Below are 12,046 nucleotides of genomic sequence, written 5' to 3' on the forward strand. Positions count from 1 at the left end.
TATAAACAATAACCACGAAAAAAATAAGCGCGTGCGTAATCAAAAGATGAAACACTTGGTTTTCAAACGGGAAGGAAGTTTGGGAAAATTAAGAAACCAGATGAGCCAAAAATGAACAATCTAATTACTAATCGCAATTAAAACTCTCCTATAAATACTCGTACATCGTGGTTTATGAAATCGATTTATTGCATCAATGCAACGAGCAGATAGATGTTCATAATTTCTGCTTAGGCTAAAGGTGACAGAGAGCTTTGTTTTTTAGCTGCGAGTAACTATTTTATCAATAGAGCTTACACGTTAATTGGACCAAAGTTTTATTTTTTGAGAACCATCTGAGATTAACAAGGAGTTTCCACGATTAAGCGATACGTTAAAGAATACTCAAGGAGAAATGAAAATGTTATTGACAAATATGATGATGTTAGCGACAACAATTTTGGGTAAGTCTAATTTCGCAGCCTCTAAAAACGATTATCGATTTTGTAGCCAGCCATGATTCCGTAGAAGACGTTACATCATGAATATCATCAAGTAGCTAGGAAGGGTAGTCAAAGAGGATGTTATCGTCCATTTTAGAGGGTCTGTAACCGCGGGAAAATATATAAGTGTAGAGTCAGGGCGTCAGGGCGGTTTACGGGAAAAAAGTAGCGGTAGAGTTTCGAACAAACACCTCCGCCACTGCTTACTCCGCCCGAATTTATCACGCCTCCTAAACTATTTCCTTTTTAGTGATCTTGTGTAGACGGTAGGATCGTCTAGGGTAGTCATTGCACTTACAAGATACAACTTACTCTGTGTTCAAAGCAGAACGGAGCACATTAGAAAGTCGAGAACAGTGATCGCTCAATGAGAACTTTCATTAGATTTTATAAAGATGTACATCCTTTTCTTTCTTTACAACAGTGACGACAGCATGGAACCCTTGTCAAGATAATATTTGGCGTTGCAACAACTATCACCAACCTAAAGGTCTGAGATACGTCAAACGTGCGTGTAAAGGGTACGTCAAAATATATTGCCGTAATTTATGTTCATCAAAATGTTGGCAACATATAGCAAAGAAAGAACCGACAACTACAACAACAACGACCACAACGACTACCCCTACGACTTCCACGACAAGAGCTAGTAGGTTAATTTACTATATTATCAAACTGCATTTTTATTTTAGGTTAGGTTAACGAGATTTTACAGTAAAAATAGTATCCATGATTGTATTCCACTGGAACTTAGTTGGAATGTGGTAGGATTCGAATAAAAGAAGTTGGAATTATGGATACACTGTATTAGCTTTAAAATTATGCTAATTTTCAGTTCCTGAAGCTTATAAACGTTTTTATGTTCTGCAAACCCAGAAGGCTTTAAAATACGTCCAGCTGACGCTCTGTAATTCAAATTTAAAAGGAACTTTCACTGAATATGGGAGTGTACGAATAGTATGTATGATATGATATATATGCATCGTGTATGAGAGTGTCGATTTTTCGCTTCAACGATTAAAGACTAAGTTGTATTTCAATAGATTCCGGCTCAATTCAATTCCGGTCGTGAACGTGACTGACTGAATGCTCTATTCTTCTTCTAGGAACGTGTTTCGATAAAAGCAACGCCTGCAACCGATACACAAATTATTGTCGAACAAGTCTTTGGATGAAGAGAAATTGTCAACAGACATGTGGCTTTTGCAATGGGGGAACGACAACGACCACTCCAACGACAACAACGACCATTCCAACTACAACAACGACCATTCCAACTACAACAACGACAACCCCTACGACAACAACAACAACCACTCCAACGACAACAACGACCACCTCCACAACAACAACGACCACTCCCACAACAACAACGACCACTCCTACAACAACAACGACCAACCCAACAACGACAACAACGACCACTCCCATCACGACAACGACCAACTTATGTAGAATCAAATCAGACGATCGTTCGTGCGCAACCGTCCAACGAAAGGAATGTTTTTCAAAAATAATTGGAGAAATAGTCCGATGTTTTTGTCCGATAAAATGTGCGACAAAAATAGTGACAGCCACACAAACACCTGTTGTCACGACAACAAAACAACCAAAGACGACTAAAACAACGACCACCACTAAAGCCTCTACAACAAAACGTAAAATTGTGAGACCCAAAACAACAAAGATAACTATCCCTAATGGAGGTAAGATCTCTTTTTCCTTTTTTTCATTCTTGATAGGGTTGTTTGAGAAATAAAAACAAACAGGCAACAGCATCAACAGGTTCTTTTAATCAGTTTCTGGTATCTATCACATTCACATTAAAACAGTTGAGGGATTATACACAGAAGACACACAACGTTGTTTCAACATTCATCTAACGTTAAATGGACGTTGTGAACGTTAGAAAAACGTCAAAACATCGTTGTGTGTCTTCTGGGTATAATCCCTCAATTGTCATCAGAAAAGAATTAATCAATTTTTCGACCGTAGTCACGCGGTCAGGCGCGTGCCACTTTATTATTTGATTATCCCCCTAAACTCGATCCAATCCTTTTTTTACACCTTTTTCTATTGTCTATAGGTGAGAAAAAAATTCGGACGGTTTTAGGGTGGTAAAACGGACAAAAAAATGCCCGCGCGGCAATTGGCAGCTACGGTCAAAAAGGTGTATTGATAAAAACTTGATTTAAAACATTACCGACTTATATTAATTTTCATATTTTGTAGTGTGTGGTGACAAGGCTTTCTACTGTATGGTTCCCCGTCTATTCAACCCGGAAACGAATTGTATCGGACACACAGCCACTTGCATCCGGACGTGTGGTGTCTGTAATGGACCTACTAACGAGAAATGTGCAAATCTCAAAAACCGCGCGTTAGATTGTAACCGCCGTAATTGCCAACATGGAAATCTAGAACAGAGACATAGGAATCGCGTTAATTGCTCTAAAACGTGCTGTGAACGTAATCAGTTACACTGAAATAAATAAAAAGAATATGTTTGGTATCAGGAAGGGAGATTGAACTTTTTCATCAAGGCATCAGCTTTTAGATAACAGGCAAATGGGGAAGACGATGAAGCACGAAGGAGGAATGATCATACGAGTTAGAGGGAGAGAGTTAGTCAATTTACAGAACAGAAAAAACAGTTTAAGATCTCAAGATATCAAGAGGTCGGAACAACCATCCGAATTGCAGAAACCGTTGAGTGTCACGTAGTCATAAACAAAATTCTGAATTTTCAAAATGGTGGGAATTCATAGACCGTTGGCATATTTTACTTCCAGCTGAAGAGCTTGCTTGGCTGTATTGAAAAATGACTTATTAAAAGGAGTTGAGGCTTTGCGAAAATTGAGCCTTATTTTCAGATGAAATCGTTCTTATAACAAAAACATGAAATTTTCAAATTACAAGCAAATTACTTAATATGGTATTTATCTTATAGTATTTATTCTTTATTTATCATTTGTCATTATTTTTTGTTTCGGAAATATCAGATTAATTTTAAACATTATATTTAAATGATTGTATAAAAAATACCCCTAACAATGTTAGAAATTACCCCATTTTGAATATTTTGATGCCAACCACATTAAAAGAATGACTAGTTAGTTACACCCTCCTATAAGAGATTCGATGAAAAACCGGCCGAAATACTATCGCTAATGAGGAAAAACCTTGCCCCCGTGTATTACAGGCTTTATTTACGTTACTGATTGACGCCAGAGAATATTTTCTAGCGCTATGAGTAAGCATCAAAAGCCAAAAGATAATACGCAGGGAAGGAGGTTGAAATATACCAGTAGCGCTGTATTGGAGCCTTACTTTAATAGGATAAACTTTAGCGGGGATTAAATTTCGCGGATTTCGCGGATTCGGGTGTCATCCGCGAAAATCCGCGAAATTAAGTCCCAATGGAAATTTGGAAGGGCCTCATCCGCGAAATATTTCTAAACAAAAATATGTCAAATAAATACTATTTGAATTGTTACTTGCATCAAAGAGGCGCTAATAATGTGTATTTCAACAACCAACATGCATGATTTGACGTAAAAGTCACAAAATCGTGAAAATATTGCCACCCAATAGTGCCATCCGCGAAATTAAGTCCCCGCGTGAAATTTAATCCCCGCGAAAGTTTATTCCATTAAAGTAGTTAAGCCTATTCTGAGCTCCACACGGGGAGCTGGTTTACAATGTAATTTCTGATCAAGAAACGAAGGAGATCCTTAGTTACTCTCGGGTACCTAATAGCCGGTGGGGTTGGAATAAGCAGGGGGGTTGGAAAAAATCTCAAAATTTAATAAGCAGGGGGGGGGGCTGGAATAAAAATATCCTGGGTGGAAAATGTTTGAAAAGGAGGCTAATACAGCAGAATTAAGACAAAAATGGGAACTTTCAAAAACATTTTCCCAAAAATTAATAAGCGGGGGTGTTGAAATAAGAATGTCTTGGGTGGAAAATTTTCGAAAAATCAATTAGCGGGGGGGGGACGGCTATTAGGTACCCGAGAGTAGGTGAACTTAGAATGTCTTGAACTTTTTAAAGACTTTTTCTTCTAGAAGAATAAACTCGTCGGTGTGATATTTGCAAAGATTTTTTACTCAAATGCTCAAAATCTTACAATTACAATTAAAGGGCGCAAAAAGCGAAGTGAATGGTTCATTCGATGTCAATTCACAATGCATGTGCAATAGAGTGTAAAGCAATATTTCGAATTTGAGCTCCCTTTATTCAATTCCAAATGCATATTTATTTTTTTCAAAAGAGCACTCCTACGCATTTATTTGTCGATGATGTACGATGAACCTCTATAGCTCAATTGTCTCTTTAACTCGAACAAGTTTTATGGTTCCTTCAGTTGACTTCAGAGATTTAGCGTGTCGGTTGAAAATTTCTGCATCTAGTTGCCAGATCTGGCTTGCATTTTTTCTTTTCGTATGTCATTTTGTTTGTTTTCTAAATCTATTTCTATGATTCACCATCTAGGTTGTCTTAAGTTACAAAATTTGAAGAAGAGGAAAAAGAGGTTTAGTGTTAATACGTTTTAAAGCTGTACACGTTTTTTTATAAGAACATCCAAAAAATTTTAAGCCTTCGGATGTTTTTAACTTTTTGGGTTTTAAGTCTAAAAATTTGCTTAAACATGTTCTTATTTTCCCCATTTTGTGACAATTTTGTTCCTAAGAAATCGGGTGTTTTCGAGTCTTTAAAGCCTTTAAAATGTTCTTAACTTGTTCTTAACATTTTTGCCATTGAAGCCTTATGCTCTTATATAGTTTGTTCTTATTGACAAAAGATATAACAACTTGCACGTATCTTTAATTGAGCCGCGTTGAATTGTGGGATTGCAACTCGTACAAATGTCAAACAAGACGACTCGGAAGTCGAAAATTTCGCATAATATTCGAAATGAGAAAAATTGACCATAAAATAACGAGGTCAAGGGGGGTATCTGCTGTACAACGACGTGTTAAACGTGATGCATGAAGAATATTGTACACGAGGTTGTAGATACCATTTTACTTTTTCATAGAGAACCTAAATGGGGGGGGTTTAGCATCGAAACCTTTCTCAGGCAAGAAAAAGTGCATTTTTGACGACAGATTGAATGTAGCAATTCCTTTGTTTATGATTGATATTTTTTTCGAAATTTAGCGGTAAATTTTAGTTTCAATCTGGCATTTGTGTAAAAACCAGGCGAGCCGCTCAAGGCCGCGCAAGTTTGGTAGGATTTGTTGGCTTCAAATCCTACCAAAGAGATTTTTTTTTTTTTTTTTGATTTCTCTTTAATCACCATAAATGGTATATAGAAGAAAAAAAAATAAAACATCTTTAATACAATATTTACAGTTGTCGTTTTTGTTGAGGAAAAATTGATGAGAAATACTAGTTTGTAATTATGAGGTTAATGCTAATGCGAGCAATAAGGCGGGAACGTAAGACAGAGGGCGGACAACCGAAATTGTCCCGCCCCTGTGAGGAACTCACGAGGGAGAGCTGGGAATAAAACAAACAGGGGAAGGGAGGAAAACCGCAAGATGGTAGACTAAATTCAAAACAAACTCGAAAGAAGTAAAGGTACAAAAGAGTACTTGACTTCTAGCCCATCGGGCTTATATTTCATTGGTTTGTAGGGGTTCGAAACACCGTTTTCCCGTCAAAATTTTGGCTGAATCCCGTAATCCCGAAAATTGAAAAAAATGATAACACTGTCACACCAGTTTGTAGAGGTTAAAATACCGGCATAATAGCAAAAAAATAGGCTAAATACCGTCACCGTCTGATTTTAAAATACCGTTTTCCCGTCTTTTTTTCGTCAAATCCCGTAATACCGTACTAAAAAGGGCCAATCCCGTCACACTGTAAAAGTACAAACCACCCCTAAATCCTTTCCATAAATCATCATCAAGATTCTTTTTTATAAGCGTAGAAAAAGCTTTCTATAGATGGCAATTTCACAATTGACTTCATACAGAAGAATAGTATAAATCATCCTAGGCTACAGTAGTCTAACACTTTATACTTCTTATAAAGTTTACAGAATAAGTATAACTTGAAAATGAATACTCAAAAAATAAATATACCCAAAGGCTCAATCTGAGTTAGATTTTTCCAAACTGAAAAATGAGAGTATCAATTAATAAACTAACTAAAATATGGCTGTTTTAGGCCCAAATTTTCCAACCCAATGAAAATATGCTAAAAAAGCTCAACCAAGGCTTGTGGCCAAGACTAAGGGGCTTATTTAGCACTGTCACTCAATTTTTTCCCACCTGCTGTACCCCTATTTCAGGTTCGAATTTTATTAAACAATAAGAGCCATTGTTTGGATATCAAAATGCATGCTTATAGAAAGGCAATGTTATGCTTATGGAAAAAAAACATTATTGACCTTTACAAATCTTCTTAACAGCATAGGGTCAACCTTCCTCTACTCGTTAACAGCCGAATGCCATTAAAAATTGAAAATGATTTGTTGATGGCCCCTTCAGGAGTGCAATGTCAAGTTGAATACAATTAAAAACTCCAGACTCCAGCATCAAAACAACAATAAGAATGAATAAACTCATTTATAAATTATTCTTTTGTGTTTTGTTGTTGTGATGTTGGAGCTTCATCTACCCTGCCGATGCACCAGACTGTTGCTCATCTTCTGTTGGATGCTGAAAAGTATTATTAGCAAGCACCAGACTTTTTCCTTTTACCCAACAACAGAGACCTTTTTTCAAAGAGGACGTCCTGTTGAATAATTATGTAGTCCAGCCATAAAAACAATGATAGAGCCATGCATAATTACTGTATCATGCATATTGTAATAATTATGCATGGTTTTATCATTGTTTTTCTGCTGGACTACATGATTATTCAAAAGGGTGGCCTCTTTGAAAAAAGGTGTATTCAAATCCTTGTCCAGTGAAACAAAGTTTTCTTGACGTTGACACCAGCCATTTTGTGTCCAGTGCTTCAGCAAGGCTGCTGTGCTGGCAGGGTCGTAGCCTTATTTAACCTGGACAGTGTCCTATGAAAACAAAGGTCTATTCAAGATAGACCTTTTGCTAGTCAGGATGTTGAATAATTTAAAAAGACCAGCCTCAAAACAATGATTAAGAAAAATAAATGCATAATCAGAATAATTATGTGCTATATGTGGTCATTGTTTTAGTGCTAGAGTTTTTAATTATTCAACAGGACATCCGGACTAGCAATAAGGGGGGGTTTTCAGGGGTCTTAAATACCGTCGTACCGACAAAATTTTGGGTCAAATACCGTAATACCGTCGGTGAAGGAAGCCTAATACCGATACCGATATTATATTTATGTTTTTTTTCGAAAATAATGAATTTTCAGTTATCAAATCTATTGTGTAGTAACAAAATAGAAACTGTACAAACAAGTCTTGTACTTTATGAGGCCCCCCAGTCAACCCTCAATTCAGGTATTCACGCACAAATTTTTGCCAATTCACGTATTCACGCGCGAAAAAAACCATTTTCACGTCCACGCACCAATTTTGCTTTTACATCTTTGGTTAAACGATTGTGACCTTATTGGGCTAAATTTAACCTTTTTATATGGCTTCTTTTAAACAGATTGACCTATTCTTATACCAAACACTTTCGCCAATATAAAGTTTTTTGCTAGTTTTGTGACCTTATTCTCGATATCGTCGACTTTTTAAGGCCTCTTTTACAGCTATTTGAGCTTTCATAAAGCAAGATTTTAGGTCTGCCGCGCCAAAGTTACTTGCTTGTTACGGGAGGCAAATGCAAAATTAAGCCTTTCCCCTTTCCCCCAATAATTTCTTCCACCCGTAATATTTCTTTTATATTGAGAATTAATTTAAAATCGAGGTTTGGGCCAATCATGGTCTGCGAAGCCGTAGACTTCAACACAGGCTTCATAGAGGTGGTGCTGTGATGCAACTAGAGGACGCGAATTCTAAAGTTGAACCCCCCCCCCTATCGGAGGAAAAAAATAAATGGAAACTAATAACGCGAGCGAAGCGAGCGCGAAAATTTTTCGACAATTTTCGCTCTCCTTTGTTATTGAAAAACGGCCTTAATACGCTATTGTTAGCCAAGTATGCCTTGTTTGGTCACAGAATTTTTGATTTTATTTAACACTAACTATTTGTTGGCAAAAACATGGTACGGCGAGCGACGTAGCTGCCGTACCCGGTGCGGCGTTCCAAGAGTTTTGCCCAAGAAAAAAATTAAAAATTAGAATGCCTAGATTGCTTGAAAACGCATCATGTGCATCATGATGTGAATTATTTTTTAATCGTTCGATGCTGCACAAGATGTTTTTAGAACTACCTACTTTTACTAATTATTGAAGGAGTAAATACCATGCCTTTACTGTCTCTAAGTTACTGCAGTATCAGTGTATTGTATTGTATTGTATTGTATTGTAGTAGCAATATAAGTGAATACGGAGAGACGACCATATCATTTAGTGCTGACGGAGAAAATTTTATCTAGACTCATTTGTTGGATGAAGTATTTGCATCACAAAAGTTGTCATTAAAAAAATGCACCCGCAGAAAAATAACGAAAATATTTGTTTAAATATCGTAAAGTTTTGCTTATTTAGAATAACCTCACTATGACAATAAGTCAATATGACATCCAAGATTGTGCAAGCGAAGCGAGCAAGAAAATTTTACTGGTTAAAATAGCGGAATAGACTTATCTTTTTTGAAAGTTTTTCTGCATGAAACTAATGAAAAAACTAAAAGGTAAATAGTTTTATACCGAAATACCGTTTTTTATTGATAAAAATATCGAAATACCGACAAAAAAACAGTGAATTTACCGATACCGGGAGAAAATGAAATACCGTAATCCCGTCGTTTTTTTCTCGTAATACCGATTTACCGGGGGTAAAAAGGCCCAATACCGTCATACCGTAAAAGTGAAAACCCCCCCCCCGCAATAGGTCTACCTTAAAGGAAGAAATTTTGGCGGGAATTTAATTTGGCGGATGACCAAAAAAGTTTTTTCAGAGGGAATTTAATTTGGCGGATGGACGAAAAAACTAAATTTGACGGGAATTTAATTTGGCGGTCGCTTAAAAATTTAATCTTAAGATGGCGTCAAAACAGCGAAAAAATAGCAGCAAAAACACCTTAAAAGAGATCATATTTTCAAAATGTTTAATTTGGCGGGAATTTAATTTGGCGAAGGCGGAAAAAATTAATTTTGGCGGGAACTTAATTTGGCGGATTTTAGTCAAATCCGCCAAATCCGCCAAATTTTCTTTCCGCCAAAATTTCTTCCTTTAAGGTATTTAACATTCTCCCACTCGAATAGAATAATAATCGCAATCGAATATCACCAAGGATTTGCCGTTCGATTGTACTGATTATGTTCGATTACACTCGATTGATTTAATTGTATTCGATTTTATTCACTATCGTACCGTATATACTTACGCGCTTGGCCGTCCACGCTAAAAAAGCTCTAAAGAAGTGATCCAATTTAATTTAATCCCAATCAAACATAATCGAAGGTAATTTACAATCAATCAAACCAATCAAACATTTTACTCGAACGCGCAATCGAACACACGATCGAATATTACCAAAAATCAAAAAGTTTGTGGTCTATATAACCACAGAAAGCCCTATTTCCACCAAACAGCGCTTGAGGTACAGGTACAGGTGAATCATAAATTGAAAAAAGATAAATCATTTTGAAAATGTCATTTTCTACATTTATTATATATGCAAAACCATACAAATCTATTTCGGCAATCTATGATTTGTATAAAAAAATGGCTGCTTCCATATGAATGTGATCAACGACGAAAAGCTCTATTCATCTCACTATCAACACCTATGACTAATTGCTAAAAAATATTATACCTGTGTTTTTGTATTGAAGGGTTCTGTTGTCAGTTGTTGTGGGGGTGTGGTGGTCAAAAAGAAGCCAAAAACTCTGCTGAGCACTGTAACGCACTGTAAAAGCTTATTGGTGCATTCAATAACTACACAAACATAAAATACTAAGTAGTAAACGAATGACAAACCTCTTTAAATACTCTACAAGTTACCAGAAAACATAATAAAAATATATACACAGCAGGAAAAGTGTACAAAAAGTGTTGACTTCAAGCAGCCATTAAAAAGCTTTCACAAGGAATGTTTACAAACCCTTGGTTACATTCACCTTGTAGAACCATTAAAGAAACGCTGTTATTCATCTTTGTGCGTGAGTCCATCTTTAGAATATTCTAGAATGTTCTAGAAGAACATGTGGAGTACTATGAACACGAAGAACGAGTACTGAGTGTTGATTTTTAGCACTACGACCGCAGAAAACCGATTGTAATACTTTCGCTATGCGAAATTAAAAAAGTGAAAAGTAATAATTATGACGTATGCATTGCGGAGCGCTATTATCAAGGATCTGTGAAAACGATGTTATCATTGGTGATTCAGTTAGAAATGCGGTAAGCAATGAGGCTTTGACTCCTGGTATTTTTCTCATAAAATGAAAAACAGGATAAACATTTTCGTTAAGTTACAAAAGTTAACGATGGAAAATCAAGACAGCTAAAATACTGCTATGTTTCAGATGGTAATATTGGTGAAGACACAAACAGATTTCTTCAAGACCTGGAAAATATCCTAAGGAAAAACGCCCTTTTTTGATAAGAATATACGAGAATAAGATAAAAAATATTTATAAAGAAATTGGCCAACAAATTGAAAATATACTAAGAATATCACCATCATGGAATTTGGCAACTGAACATAAGATTGCCATTTATAGAGCATTTTTAACTGCAAATCGCTAATTATCCCCCAGTGAGCTCGATACTTTCACAAAATTATCCATGTCATAGTTTAGGTATGTATTACAAGCCATTACATGTTAAATTCAGGCTAAGAATACATTGAAAATAATTTTGGATGATGATTTTCCCCAAAAAGTAAAGAATATCTAAGATGAAATGAAAGAAAATCATTCTTATAAAATCGATCTCAAAACTTGGTAATTTATACTTATACAAATGTCACAGTACTAGTAACAGGAAGTCATTGCGGGGGGTTTGGAATAATGGGGGTTAGTAGAAAGATTCTCAAAACTTAATAAGCGGGGGGGGGGGGGGGGTGGTTGGAATAAGAATGTCCTGGGTGGAAAACGCTTATTAGGTACTCGTGATCACTCACGTATAGTATTTTATGATAAAGTTAAATATGGAAACACACTAATCTTTCTTTTTCACAAGAACCAGTGAATATTTGTTGAGACTCGGCTCGAATTTTTCTTAATCCTGTTCTTATTATAAAAGCAAAGTTGAGGTAACCGCCGACTTTTACTACTTTGACCCTTAACCCTATTAGCCCAAGGGGGGGGGGGTAGAATCTACCACGATGGAGTTCTTTTGCGTATATCTGTCTCAGAGAAAAATTTTTTAAACGACTTGAAACATTCTGACTTTTGTCAAAATCTTATTAAGAGTATTTGTGCAAAATTTTAGGGTCATAGATCGTCCAGATCAGGTTTTATGACTTTTTTGTGAAACATGACATAAAACCCAGCTAAAAT

The 12,046-nt window shown here is 36.2% G+C and overlaps 1 protein-coding gene across 1 annotated transcript; it reads left to right on the top strand.

Moving 5' to 3' along the window:
- The first annotated feature begins 205 nt into the window (after positions 1 to 205).
- On the top strand, positions 206 to 3,460 carry LOC136808958 (salivary glue protein Sgs-3-like). The gene is made up of 4 exons (XM_067065531.1): positions 206 to 443; positions 907 to 1,131; positions 1,589 to 2,188; positions 2,715 to 3,460. The coding sequence occupies exons 1-4, from the start codon at positions 395 to 397 to the stop codon at positions 2,966 to 2,968; spliced, it is 1,128 nt and encodes a 375-aa protein (XP_066921632.1). The 5' UTR covers positions 206 to 394; the 3' UTR covers positions 2,969 to 3,460.
- The last annotated feature ends 8,586 nt before the right edge of the window (positions 3,461 to 12,046 follow it).

This window comes from Clytia hemisphaerica, unplaced genomic scaffold (genome assembly GCF_902728285.1).
Source record: "Clytia hemisphaerica strain Z4C2 unplaced genomic scaffold, Clytia hemisphaerica genome assembly, whole genome shotgun sequence".
Lineage (NCBI taxonomy): Eukaryota > Metazoa > Cnidaria > Hydrozoa > Leptothecata > Clytiidae > Clytia > Clytia hemisphaerica.

Excerpts from the sequence above, each read along its gene's own strand:
- LOC136808958 (XM_067065531.1), top strand. The coding sequence starts at position 395 with ATGAAAATGTTATTGACAAATATGATGATGTTAGCGACAACAATTTTG. Across the intron at positions 444-906 it reads GTTAGCGACAACAATTTTGG|TGACGACAGCATGGAACCCT; the intron begins GTAAGTCTAATT and ends TCTTTACAACAG. Across the intron at positions 2,189-2,714 it reads GATAACTATCCCTAATGGAG|TGTGTGGTGACAAGGCTTTC; the intron begins GTAAGATCTCTT and ends CATATTTTGTAG.